Here is a 14,626-nt window from a genome sequence, read left to right on the forward strand (position 1 = left end):
TCTCATACCAACAGTTAAATTCTCGGCCAAGAAGTCACAATCACTTTCCTTTCTAACCCACTAGTGAAAAATTGTCACTGTGCCCCCACTTAACCACAAGATGTTTGCAAAGTGCTGAACTACTATGTATGTACGAAGAAGGTACATAGGAGGCTTACTCCTTTCCCCTGATTCTCTCTATAGACTGGGTCACAAGTCCATGCGCTCTTATTGCTTTGTTATCCACCATCTGCTTGACTGCTTTTACATGTTTCACTTCACATTATCAAGGTTCTGATTGGTAAGCCCACCTTACCGACAGGATCCCCTTGTATCAAATGTTCACCCTGTGTCCAAGCAGCCTGGCTAGAGGGGTGGAGGTGAGGTCTGTGGCTCTGTCCGAACAGCAGGGGTTGTGGAGGTAATGAAAGGGGATTTTAGTACTCCATCCTGCCCTGCTGTTCTTATTCACCCTTGGCAATGTCTCTCATCCTGGCTTCTCTCACTCTGTCTTCTTCTTCTCCTAACTTTGGTCCCTAGGTGGGGACTGCATTCGAGTTCTTTCCTATGCACTCCTCAGCTCTTGAAAAACCATAGGAAGTGGCTAATTACCAGAAATTAGAAGACATCTAGTGCTGTTTGCTACCAATTAATCTAATTCTATCAGAGTTTCACTTTAGCACAGCCATACATACATTGTCGCATATTAGGTATTTGTATAACTAAGTATCATGCGGTTTCACATTATAGAATGCTTATTTTAGATTGAAAATCCGAAATCCACTACCATAACTGAATGCCCAGTTCACAGTTCGGGCTTTTTCATATCTGTAAACAGAGGATTAAATACTATTACTGTAAGTAATAACCCACTTCAATTTTATTGTATTTACCTGACTAACTTTATGAATTAAAAAAAAAATTGGTTCTTTTTAAATTATTAAGTTGCACCAGACCAAAATAAACAGTAAGCGGTTGGTGGTTTTTCCTAATGTTATGTAGGTTTAAGGGATATTGAAAACAGGGCAGAGAAACGTTTTCAGTGCCCAGCCAAGCGGGGGCAAGGCAGACAAGGAGTCATAACTTATTTATTACTCCAGATAGAACGCCACTCCTCCTTCCTAGGCTGCAGACAGGCCAGACTCAAAGGGCAAGCAGCTCCGCTGCGGCTACCTGGAAGCCAAGCAAATCACCTGAGTCGTGCCCGGTGCCTGGGCTATCAAGCTGCAAGGACCGGTCCACAGTTGGCGGGGTCCGAACGACGTTCCGGGGTCGGGAGAACGCCCAGGGCCCTCTAATCAGGCAGCAGGCCCGAGGAGCGAGGTCCGCGCGTGGGATGCCCGCGCGCAGGTAGCTGGTGCCGCAGCACCTGTCCGCCAGCCCCGCGCCGGAGGCGGGGCCGCGTGGGGCGGGGCTTCCCGCGTCCCCTTTAAGAGGCCGCATCACCCAGCTTTGACGTCAGGGTGTGTATCCGCAAGAACCCGCGTCCCGTGCCGCCCGCGTCCCAGCGCCCACTGCCTCGGCGGCCGCACGACTGGCGGCGGCCCGGCGAGCTAGCTGCCCGGCTCGGCCTTCCTGCTTCGCTCCGCCGGCTGCTGCTTTCAGCGCCCGTAGCCGCCCGCGTCGGCGCGTTCTGCAGCACCATGTCGGTGGCCGGGCTAAAGAAGCAGTTTCATAAAGCCACTCAGGTAAGGCGCGTGACAGGTGCGGTCCCGGGCGGAGCTGCGAGGGGTGCCCTCGGAGCTTGCAGTCGACCGGGAGCTTGGGGACCCCGGCCCGCTCCGCCCCGCCCGCCGGGGCATCTCGGGACGGGGAGCCCGCCCTCGATTCTCCTCCCTGAGCTCCGTGCGGCTCCCCAGGCGCCAGTGGGTGCCCAGTGTCCCGCCTCGCCGCCCCGCGCGCCGCTCCGCGCGCCGCCCCCGCACCGCCGAGTGCGGGCGCGACAGGGAGGGGACTGGGGCTGCACCGTCGCCGAGGCTCACAGGTGCCTGGGCTGCGCGGCGGGAGATTATGTAAAGTCGCCTCTTTCCCCTGTGACCTTGCGGTGTTGGTGCACCCGGCTGTCCCGGGATGTGCTGGCACGAACGGTGGCCCACACTGAGGGTGGCTGCGGGGATGTCCGCGGTCTGTGCTTTTTCCCGGAGTCTCTGAATCACCCCTTCCTCCGTCACCCGCAGACTCAGAGGAACTGGAGGATGGGGCGTCTTTCTGGAAAGCTCAAGCATTAACTTTTCCTTGGGGAACTTGGTCGTCAAACTCCTTGGAGGCCAAGTCTTGACCAGAAGTGAGCACGTCTTTAAAATTTTTCCAAGGGTGCTGCAGCCTTAACATAACCAAATCATCATATATTTAAATTTTTTTTTTTTTTTTTTTTTTTACTGAGCCTTTTACATCTTGGATGTGACTGTCACAGCTCTATGAGGTTAATAAGCTGTGAAAATAAAACTTATCCATATTTTAGTAGTTTAAATCTCAGTGGGCTTGGTTGGAGGATTTTATATAGGAAAAAATAAGTGAATACTTAAAATGTGACCTACATCTTATATAATGAGTATGAGTACTATTTTTTTTAAATCCATCTGAAACAGTTCTAGTTTAAGGAATCTTTAGCTAAGGGCTTTGCTGATTTCTTTAAATAGTTCTCATAATTTAGCCTTAAATATTTTTTCATAGATTAGCCTTAATTAGTAATGAGCTTTCTGATAATTCCTCAAAAGTAATGAGTCCTCCCCCACCCCCGAGGCTGCTACAGTACCAGTCTTGTTAAAAACCACATCCAGAAAAGATGAGGGTTGTGTTTTACAGAACCTTGGTTAAGTTAGGTCGACAGATGCCGGATGAAATTCGTCTTGAGCAGACCCACGTGCCACCTCTGTCACAATGCCCTTGCCCGTCTAGAACTGGTTATATTGGTCAGTTTAGGAGATCAGAGGAACTAAGGCCATTTTAGTAAAAATGCCCTTCAGTGTAATCAGTTTTGCTTTTCAAATTGGGTCTTTCTGAGACCTCTCTGCCAGAAATGTTTGTGAATACAAGTGTGTTGTTGGTGTAATTTGGAATGCCTCCCATAAGTGTATTTCAGATTCCTTTAGATTTATGGAACCAGCAGACTTGCTGCTGGCAGGGTCTCAGGCAGGTCTTCTTTGACGTCACTAACATGGTTTATTTCAGGTACTTACCACTTCTCTAAAGCAGACCTTGGCACCAAACTGGCCAACATCACATCCTTTTCCTACTTTGATTCTGAAGACTTCCTTTGCCAATCTTGGTGCCCTAAAAGGCAATTAGGAACCGTCACTTCAGAGCGGGAAAGGTTAAGACTTGGCCCCCTCCTCTGTTGTCTGTGACCTTGAGTGTCGTTTAACTTCTGAATCTGTCCTTGCTAAAATGAAGATAGTATCCATTTCTTAGAATTGATGTGAACACAAATGAGCTTGTAGAACACACACAGAAGGAGCTCAATAACTGCTATTAACATTAAGGGTAATTTTATTAGGATGTAATACTGTGCCTTATATTGGTAATAATAAGCATGAGGAAATTATAGAAGCTAGAATTTTTAGCTTTTCTACCTTAACAAAAATATCCAAAAGTCTCAATTTCAGCCATCCTGAAGTTATTTCTATATAGCTCTGAATGTTCTGAATGCAAGATTGAAATTCTAATATGAAAAGACTTCTTAGATCCTTGGAGGAGGTCTGCTTGTGATCAGATTAGTATTTATCACACTGAATCCAGATTGCATCATTTGCCTCTTTTTACTGAAAAGCCTTTTATTTTAAAAGTGAAGCAACACACAATCTCTTACCCATTGTTTAAGGCAGCACAATCTGAGAAAGCCCAAGGCAAAGGTTATCCTTCCTGTGCATGTATATGTATTTTGAAGGGTGTGTAAAGCCAATACTAATGTTTGCACATGTCAGAGATAATAGGGGAAAAAGCCATATTCTCCATTCCCCACCCCGCCTACCCCCAGAGCTCATGAACCTGCTCTTATCTACAGAGGAAGCTTTAGGCCTAGGATTATTTCTCTTTTAAAATACAGGCTGGATTAGGCAGCCTGTGTTTCTAAGTGGAAGATCCCTCTTCAGGCAAATGTTTCTCCTATTTTTATGAAATTGAGTTTTTGCTTATGTGAGGAAGGGATGATATTTGTATGAATAAAGCAATATACCTTTACTGTTTGCCCGTTGATTTAAAATCTCTGATTACATGTGTCACAACTATTCTCTTGGTTTAGAACTGACTATTTCTACCTTCTTGCTGGCAATTATTTTCAATATGGGTCTTAGCTATTTAGTGGTGCAAAATTTTGCCAAATACATTTTACCAGAGTGGAAGAATATATTAAAATAGCAAAAATTGATCATCTTTTTCGTTTAAGAAAGACTTTATTACTTCATTGCTCATAAAGATGTAATTTACCCAGAAAAGTGCAAGAAAACAATGTTTGTTATACTCACAGGTGCTACAGAGACAGAGTCAGTTGACAATGAGAGGGCGGCCGCATGGGAGGAGGGCGGAGGGAGCAAGCTCAGCCAGGCAGGCGGGGAGCCGAGCGAGTCCCAGACCCTAGGCAAGTGCCTTCATGGGAGGTCCAGGTGGAGGACACAAGCGAAGGCGAGGGGGACTTTCCTTGGTGCTTTGTGAATGTTGTTAGGTCATGGTCAGGGGCAGGGAGAGAGGGGATGGGTCAACCTTATCACACTGGTGTAGTTGTCCCCCGGGGTGGCTGCTTACAGCCTGTGTGAGGCATTTTAAGGCAGCAGAAGACAAAACATGAAGTTTTAATATTTAACTGTACAACTTTTCTCACCTCGGGAGCTTAGATTTTCTTTATTTTTCTAATCATTTTGAAGCCCAAATGTTGGGGTGATTCATGTGGCCTGTAATGGATAAAAAAGACTAAAAAGAGTGCTGCAGCTGGACCTATGGAGATGCCATGATTGTGAGTCCGTCACATGTTTTTGCAGACTGCCAGCGAAGCATGTTCCAAGGATACTAACGTCAGCTAGGTCTGATGCTTCAGGAGTAACTTTACTATTTATGAAGATTTTACATTTAGTACAACTTCTAAATTCAGAATATGATGTTCCAGAACATGGATGGTTTGGGCAATAAAATTCCTTTAAAAGCCTAGAACACTTCTGATCTGTTTTCTTCTCATCAGTTCCATTTCCCAGTTACCACAATGGAAGTTCTTTTCTAGATCTAATTTTCAGCCAGTTCATTTAGTTGTGTTAATATGAACTTTGAAAGAAGGCCTAATGCTTTGGTTTAACCAAAGTCTTAATGGATCTTTGTTGCTCAAAGCTTATCTCTTTCTCATTTCCTATCTGCTTCAGGGATCCAGGATGACGAGAGTTCCACACATGACTTTTAGGTTTGCCAAAGGGAATGAGTATACTGGAACAAGAATGGGAGATTTTTAAGGGCCATGCCTGGAATAGGATTGTTGTAGGCAGAATGTTAAGACCCTCAATGACCCTCCTTCATGTGTACTCCCCTCCCCTTTGAGTACGGTCAGCCTGTCACTGTGAAAAGATGTCGCTCCCAAGATTGTTACTTTTTATGGCGAAAGGGAGAATTTTATGGTGGGCTTACTCTAATCACGTGAATTCCTTAAAGGGAGAGCATTCTCTCTGGCTGCAGCAGAAGGGCAAGTCAAAGAGACTGGAAGTATGAGAAGGACTGCACATGCCCTTGCTGTGTAAGATGGAGGGTCCATGTGGGAAGGAATGCACTCAGCCTCGAGGAGCAGAGGATAGCTCTTGGATGAGAGCCAGCTAGGAAACAGAGATCCTAGACAGCCTTAAAGAACTGGATTCTGTCAACAGCCTGAAAGGAAAGGAATGCTTCCTCAGAGCCCGCAGCCAGGAGCCCACTCTAGCTCCCATCTTCATATTTGCCTTGTGGATTCTAAACGGAGAATCCAGTCAAGCTGTCCCAAACTTCTGACCTATAGAACTGTGAGTGAATGAATGGTTATTGTTTTAAACTGCTAAATTAGTGATAATCTGTTATGCAACAGCAGAAAACTAATAACAGGAACAATCACTTCTGTTTGTGTTCAGTTGACTGGAACTTGTAACATAGTAGCCTTAAGTACAATAGAAGAAGGGAGAAGGCTGGAAACTGTAGTCTAGTAAGATACCCAGAATGTCGAAGCAGGTGTTGGTAAGAGGCGCGAAGCATTTGCCATCCTTGTGTCTATTACACATTAATTTGTATGTATGCTTATGAGTGTGTGTATGTATCCACCCACATCAATCCAACATAAATACCTATGTATACATTTTAAGTCTACTTTGCTGAGTCAGTCTTTTCTTATTACATAAGGATCAATGTTCCATATGTATTTTTATAAAAATACATTTTATATTTTACCATCCCCCCCCAACACAATGTGTAGATTTTTTGATACTTAGATATTTTTCTCTGGTAAACACTTTTTTTTTGTTCCTGATCAATTTTAAACAGTGAGGTTGTTAACTGCTTTCTGAACAGACTCTTAACTTTTAAGTTGGTGGGCTGGTAGTACAGTGATAGGTTTATTAATCTTGGAATGTAGAGATAGTGGAACTATGAAGAGGTTTTTGAGTTATTAGTCTCTAACAAGGTCTCAGGGATTTTTACCAATGAGAGTGGAGTGGCTGACTCTTCACGCTGCATCTGTGTCTGTGCTGTTGGAAGGTCGACGCCAACACAGACACGATCAAATGCCCTTGTCTAGTATGGGCACATCAGACAGCTACATGGCAATTTGAAGTTGTTTACTGAGTTGTTTTTGAGAGTTGTAGGTGGATGTAGCACACATTGTGGTGTATGTTTGTGATGTTAGCTCTGTGATCTTTGACATGATTCATGGGTCTGAGGCCTGGAATGGTTTTCTGGTGCACCTGGTGACCAGTGCAGACGTTTTGGAAAGGATGAATTCTGGCACCCTGAGGAGTCCTGTAGTGACTTGGCCATTGGGCAGTTGGGCTGGGGAGAAAATAGTCAGATATAAGTCTGTATCTGAGTGATGAAATAACTCGTAGGGGAGTTGTCCTCTAGGCATTGAGAACAGAGTGGATACAACTTTCACCCTTCTCAGTCTTGGCATTTACTGCTCACTGAAGTGACTCTGATGTGCTTCTCCATGTTGAATAAATGCTGTGTACAGTAGCTTGCTGGACATATTTATATTATTCGTGAAAGCGCTTAAGTGGCTACTTCTGGGTGAGAGGGACCTGCAAACCTAAACCTTTTCCTATAACTCTGCTCCATAATGTTTGTAGATTGACTGAAGGAAGTGTTTTCTGGAGATGTTCCTCATCAATACCATTATCAAGATTTTACTCATGAAAGTTAATGTTCTGTTATCCAGACATTCTTTTCTGCTTCTGTGTTCAAACTTGCACTTGAGTTTTGTCTCCTCTTACACTTTTTATTCAGAGATTTAAAAAAAAAGATTTTTTAAATTTATTTATTTTCAGAGAACTGGAGGGAGAAAGAGGGGGAGAAAAACATCAATGTGTCGTTGCCTCTCATATGCTCCCACCTGGGGACCTGGCCCACAACTCAGGCATGCACCCTGACTGGGAATCGAACTGGTGACCCTTTGGTTCACAGGCCAGCTCTCAATCCACTGAGCCACACTAGCCAAGGCATTGTCTCCTGTTACACTTTTTAGTTAAGTTTAACAAACATAAAATTGTTTTCCATTAAGCTCTCTTGTTTTCATCTTATCCACTACTCTCTGCATCTTTGGTTCCTTTAAAGCTCACAAATCCAGAATCTTTAGGTTTTTCCACATTTTTGGTCATTACCTTTACCTTGAACCCAGTACCAGTTTTTAAAAAAAATTTTTATAGAGCTACATATAGTGCTCATCATTGACCTCATCTCTAAATTTCTTGATGTTCACATGGAAAAGTTCTTTTCCTTAGCTCCAAGAGAAGATGGGACAGATCTTTGTTTCAAAATTTAAATTGTCCAAAAAGTATTTTTTAATCATTAAAATACTTTTATTTCATGTTATACAAGCTCTTTCTACTACTTTTTAATGTTTCAGAATGTACACATTTAAAGCATTTTGATCCATTTTTTGCTGTAACTCATTTTGTGTGAAAGGATGAATCCTTACTAGAAAGATTATCATAAAACCTCTTTATCAGTGCATTTGTCTAAATTTGATGACTCACTCTACTTTTATGAGGCAACGAATAGTGTTGATGTCATGTGATGTGTATTGGCTTTCCCTTTATAAGATCTAAATTCTTGGTGTCTGATGTCACTGTCTGCTGGTTGCTGCCATGAATGATTCAAGTGAATTTAGGCAGTCACCTTCTTTAGATTCTTCCCATATGGTTGTGGTAGAATAGTTTGTTCCCCAAATTTGTCATTTATTTTTATTTTCATGACTTTTGGCATCTGTATTAATATTCAGATGACTGATTTGACTTTAATTGAAAAATGGATTGTGTCACTTTCATAAATGGAAAACCCACCATCACTTACTGTAGAGGTACAGGAAATTACCATGCAAAAAACTTAAGTCCTAGATACCCTTGCTTGAGTAATGCTGTGAGCTTAAAGTTTATTCTGCTTTTGTTAAGGCAGGATGAACAAATGTTAGACAAGCAGTAGACACCCTAATGATAGAGTGAGACTTTTTCCTTTATTAAATCAGAATGATTGAAAGAAGAGTAAAGTGAATGTTATCCTCATTGAGAATACAATACTGCACCAACTGATTGTTCAAACCTTGCCTGTCTCACAATTTAACTATATAAACAGCTGACCATTTTCTGACCATCAAGGAGTTTTCTGCTCAGGACAAGGGGATTTGATTATGTATAATAAAAGGGGTCATTCTCTGAATCATCTGTTCTGTGCCTAATGTTTGGGAAAGAAGCAGAGGGCAGAGGTGTACTTCAAGAGAAGCTTTCATCACTTCGAAAATAGTGAAAGACTACCCATTATGAGTTTATGTAGAACATGATCAGTAGGATCCCAGGAGAAGCAGCTCAGAGATTTCAGATGTCCTGCTAGTTTCTTATTCTGAGGACTTGTGAGACCTCAGGTAAGTCACTGCCCACTTGATACGAACACTCTCTTTCCCTGCAAAATCCTAAGTTTCAAAGCTGAGGTAATATGGTTTTGCAGGTGAGTTTAAGTTCTGACATTTCATGCATCTGGCCTTGTTCCCCTTTGATTCATATCTAAGTGTACCTACAGTTACCTTTCTAAACAGCAAACCTAATGTTGCTCCCCTGCTTAAAGTTCTTCAGTGGCTCCTTATGACTCCTAGAATAAAACCCTTATAAATCCCATAAAGGAGTTGCAAGCATGACCTGACCCCTGTTTACAGATCTAGTCTCATCTCTCACACCTCTTTATATGTGTGGCTATCTTCTACCTCCATACTGATTCTCTTTTACATCTTCCCGTTGTATCACACAGCCATACCTGCTTTTGAGTCTTTGCGCCGTGCTGCCCTTTTTGTGGAAATGCCTCTTCCCTCTCTTGTACTTGATACTTGAGTAACCATTATGTCTCTTTCAGGTCTCATCTTGGCAATTTCTTAAGGCAATTTAACCTTCCCTCAGTTGGTGGGGGTCAAATGCCCTTCCATGTGCAATGAAAATTGCCCATGGTATTTCTTTTGAATGTAGTGCTTGGCCCACGGCACAGCAAGCAGGTTTCTTTGCTGGCATTCCGCCGGGTGGGTGTAAAGGAAGGGCTTCTGTGCTGGTCTTCATGTCCCCATGCCTGTCCCATGGTGGGCATCTGGTAGGTGTTTGCTGGATGAATACATCTCTATTTCTTTTTTATTATCTGTGGAGTTATCTTGTATATGTATTGTTAATTTGTTTATTTCTGCTTAAAAGTACACCAGATATTTTAAAGTTAGCTTAGAAGTTAAAACATAAAATTATAAAATTGCAAATTTAAAATAGACTTCCTTAGTTGTAAAAATGGCTACATGGCTATGTGTTACTTTAACCCATTAAGTGCCCATAACAACCGTGTGACACGGTTGTTCTTACTCCTCTGTAACAGAGGAGGACACTGAAGCACTGAGGGGTTAAGTAAGTAGACCAGGGTTACACAGCCTCAGGGGCAGAACCAGGAGTTGAGTTTAGACCATCTGTTTCCAAGCTAATAATTGCCAGTAATTCTCAACTGTGAATTCTCTCACAGCCTTGAATGTCAAATGAAGAAATATCTTAAAGCGCTTAGTAATCAGTAAGATAAAGATGAACACCTTAATAGAAAAATTAGAACAGAATATGGAAAGGCAATATATGAAAGAACTGCAAGTGGCCGGGATACAAATGATACAAATCGTGGAACTGAGACAGCAGTGTATGACATTTTTCACTGTTTAGATGAGCAGAAATGACAGGAGCACTTGCCGAGTTAGCAAGGGTGTAGGAATGTGGTTCTCATCTGATGGCGCGAATGTAAGCCATGTGACACTTCTGGAGATCAGCAGTTCTCTTCCTGGTAATTATGTTTTCAGGAATCTATCCAAGTTTTCTTGGATAGATATATAAGCATCTGTATATATCCAAGTATATATGCTTGGATAAGTATATAAGCATGCAAAGCTTGTGCACACAGTTATTCCCTTTAGTAGGTATTGTAGTGAAAAACTGGAAACGACCTAAAGGTCAGAATGATAGGGGATAAGGAAGTAAATTATGGTACATCTAGAAGGGATGTCCAACCTGTGGCCGCGGGCCACATGTGGCCCAGGATGGCTATGAATGTGGCCCAACACAAAGTCGTAAATTTACTTAAAGTCTTTGTTTTTTTGCTCATCAGTTTTTGTTAGTGTTTGTGTATTTAATGTGTGGCCCAAGCAACCCTCCTTTTTCCCGGGTGGCCCAGAAACACCAAAAGGTTGGACACCCCTGCGTAAGCCATTTTATCCATACAGCAGTATTTGTGTGGGGAAATATTCATGATTATTGCTAAGTAAAAAAAGAAGGCCATAAAACAGATATTCAGTAGGCCTAATATTGGGAAAAAAAAGAGCTATCATAGTAGCTAAAATACACTGAGAATTTCTATGCCAGACACTGTGCTGCATTGCTGTAAGATTAATTTTAAAATTAACAATTAGACAGGCATTTTTTTCTCTCATCAGTAAGTATATGGATGAGTTCATGTTTCTACATTTCTTTCCTTGTGTTTTGTGAATATATATATGTATAAAATCACTGAACTTTTTATATATAAATAGAATATATATATATTCTACATTTCCTTCCTTGTGTTTCGTGAAAATATATATATATATATATAATCACTGAACTTTCTTTCCACTCCGTCATCTTTATATATATATATTTGTATATATAAAGATACTTTGTAAAGATGTATATATATATACATCTTTATATATATAATCACTGAACTTTATATATATAAATAGAATATATATATTCTACATTTCTTGTGTTTTTGAATATATATATATGTAAAAAAATCACTGAGCTTTCTTTCCACTCCGTCATCTTTATCTCTTATTCCCATCTCCACATTCCTCAGGTTAATTTGAAAACAAGGAATAGAAGACTATTTCAAGTCATCACGGGGACTGGGAGCAAGCTTGGTTTGCAATATTAGGCATTTAGCTTCCGACTATTCAGAACACCTGCTGCGCCCTCCGTGGAAGCCTGAATTAAACTGGTGCTTGGGTTTCTTCTGAATGCATTGCTGCTTTTCTCGTTTCTCTAAGAAGTGTAGACACGTCATAAATAAGAACGCTGCTAATAACTTTTGGTGGCATTTCTTTTAAATGAAGTTTTTCCCCCAGACCCCTAGTCTTATTCTTAGGATACTTTATTTTGTATAAAGAGAAGGAGGGTGGCTAGGAAACATATAGCACTGAAGAGCACTTCTTCAAGATGTTCCTGGTGATTTGGTGCTAAGCGTTCATCTTCATTCTTAGTCCTTATACCAGAAGTCTCCTGGGTGCCTGTTGCTTCTTCACTTTCCCACACAAGGCTTGGAGGCACTGCCACCCCAGCAGAGAAGAATGAGTGAGGTGGAGGTACCCTGAGAAGCCAGGAGACATTCCCAGTGGTCCCCTTTGAACATGAATGCAGAATACTGTCCATAGCCTCGGGTGGGCATCTGCTTTAAGGGTAGAAAATACAAAATTTAGGAAGGCACGGATGGAAAAGTAATAGCCCTTGCTCACTACCCCAAACAAGATAGAACAGAATGGAGGAAGCACTGCCATGAGACACAGCCTCGGCAAGGAGATGGGCAGGCCGCTGCCAGCTTCCTTGCAGAGAGGACACGTCTGGCAGGGTGGACCGGGGCACTGGGGCCGCCGCTGTTGCCTGGGCACAAGTGTGCCTTTAGGGATGGCTCGGCTTTCTCTGAGGCCTGGCACTCTTTAGTGGCTTCAGTGAGAAGTGCTTCGAGCTCTGAGACAAATAGGCCGTGGAGTCATTTTCTGGAGTAACACTTGTGTTTTTAGCCTCTGCAGAATCTCTTCAAATTTCTGGAGCCAATATTAACTTAGAAGTAGAGAAACAGAGTTGGAGACGCTGCCTCAAGACATACAGAGTGATAAATAATGGTGCTGTTGAGTTACAAGTATGGCAGTGCAAAGGCCTTTAGCCACTATACTTTGTGCTCTTGATTTAATATCATTTATATATTCAACATATTTAAAACACAGGAGAGGTCTTTTCATGTAGTAATTAATATCCCTTGGTTGAGTGAAATTGCTCAGAACTGGGACTCCTGAAACCGGAAAAGCCGGTGTTCGTGTTGCCAGTCATCTACCGGCCCCAATAAGCAGAGACAGGGATTGAATCTTCATGGGCGTGTTATTCAGAAGGTTGGCGGTCTGAGAAGACTGCGGGTTTGTACCCTAACAGGCTATCCTCAATTCCATTGTAAACTGACCCTTTTTATAAGGGGAAGAAACATGTAGGTAGGGGGTTTGGAGTTTGGAGAAAAAGCTAATCAGATAGAAAGTTGCTGGATTCTTTCATCCGTGTCCTGGGCAGTGCATCTCACCCTAGAGTGCACTTGCTCAGTTACTACCCTGATGCCTGCAGGCCTCCTGAGGCTCAAAGGTGGAACTGCTTATGGCCTCCTGGAGTCAAGGTGGGTCATACCTTCAGCTCCTGGAACAATAGCTTTTTACATACATGGATTACGAAGCTTATTAGCTATTACCGAAATGAAAATTTTTCCAAGATTCGAGTCCCCCATCACTCCTATGAGGGCAATAGACTTTATTTCAGTTTACTCTCCCATTTTGACTTTTTAGGTTCTCTGAGTATAATGACTTCTTTTTACATTGTACACTCTCACATTTTGTATCAAAGTTACTAGTTTTGTATACAAAGTTACTAGGTTGAATTTTCTTTTCTGATGTCAAATCTATCCCCATGAAATATTGACATTTGTCACCATGTCAGTTTTGAAATGCTGTGGAAGTCCCTGAGACAGTCCCCTGTTTAGCCACTCCCCGCCCCATCCAGGCCAACCTGTGGCCATGTCTGAGGCCCAGTACCTCCGTAGCCTCTTGACTGGTCTCCTAGGGTTCCCGCCTGTCTCTACTCAGGCCACATTTTGGCCAGAATGATCTTTTCAAAACCTGAGTATGTCCTTGCTGCTTCTGGTTGCAAAGACCAAAATTCTGAATAGTGAACCGCAGGGCCTGTGTGGTCTGTCCCTTGCCTCTCCACCGGATGCAGTACTATTTTCCCCTCACACGGGGCTCTGGTCATCCACCTCTCTTACAAACCATAGGCCCTGTGCTAAGATCTGGATATAGAGACATGAATAAAATGTGCATTCCGTGCCCTCAGGAAACTGGCAGTGTAATGTAGAAGCCAGACCAATAATCATGCAAATATATAATTAGACATTGTTGCAAGTACAGCAAAGAAATACCAGGGCGCTGTGACATGGAGCTCATACCTGACACTGTGTTGTGGAGAGAGACCACATTCTCTTCAGCATGTGGAAAGGGTGAGGGTTGTTTACCGGGTGTAGCCAGGGAAATTCTTACCACCAGAGATAATTCCAGATGTGAGGTAGCTACTGTTATTTGCATGTAAAAAAGAAGAGATGATGGTTTCACAGAGAGTTGCCTACTTTAATTCAGAAACTATAGCCTTGAGGATAAAGAACTACTTCTTGTGTTTTAGTGAAGCTGAAGATCTTGGAATATCTCCTGCCGAAATAGTTGGGTGTTGAATGAATAGGTTATGTATGATTTATATCATTGGCTTTCTTATTAAAGATCGTATTTCTGGCTTTTCAGAAGTGGGCGGTCATGGAGTCTCACTCTGAGAATGTGAGCTTAGACTGAGAAGTTGAAGGTGAGGGAAACCATCCCTTCATGAAGTGGGCAGCATGCAGGAGTGTCCCCAGACCAGGCAGAGGTGGGGCTTGCAGTCAGGCCCTGTGCCTGGGTTTACTGCCCGCCCTCCTGTCGTCCTGGGGATACTTCACTCCTACTCGTCCTTTAGCCCTTAATTCAAGTTTTATGTCTTGGACGCACCTGCTCTCACCTGCTAGATTGGATGAGTTTCCCCTTAATTCATTTACTGTGGTCTGTCATTGTGCATTAAATTTGTGGCCATTTGATCAAACGAAGGTCTCTCTCCTTCATTGTTCT

At 42.6% G+C, this 14,626-nt stretch overlaps 1 protein-coding gene across 1 annotated transcript in view; it reads left to right on the forward strand.

Moving 5' to 3' along the window:
* Nucleotides 1-1,493: 1,493 nt before the first annotated feature.
* The window catches only part of SH3GL2 (SH3 domain containing GRB2 like 2, endophilin A1), a 194,985-nt gene continuing 181,852 nt past the window's right edge, over nucleotides 1,494-14,626 (forward strand). Inside the window, exon 1 of the mRNA XM_054583188.1 lies at nucleotides 1,494-1,667. Coding sequence (XP_054439163.1) covers nucleotides 1,623-1,667 — 45 coding nt within the window. The 5' untranslated portion in view covers nucleotides 1,494-1,622. The remainder of the gene's footprint in view (nucleotides 1,668-14,626) is intronic.

Source organism: Pteronotus mesoamericanus, unplaced genomic scaffold, assembly GCF_021234165.1.
Source record: "Pteronotus mesoamericanus isolate MK-2021 breed Mesoamerican mustached bat unplaced genomic scaffold, CSHL_Meso_final contig_73, whole genome shotgun sequence".
Classification (NCBI taxonomy): domain Eukaryota; kingdom Metazoa; phylum Chordata; class Mammalia; order Chiroptera; family Mormoopidae; genus Pteronotus; species Pteronotus mesoamericanus.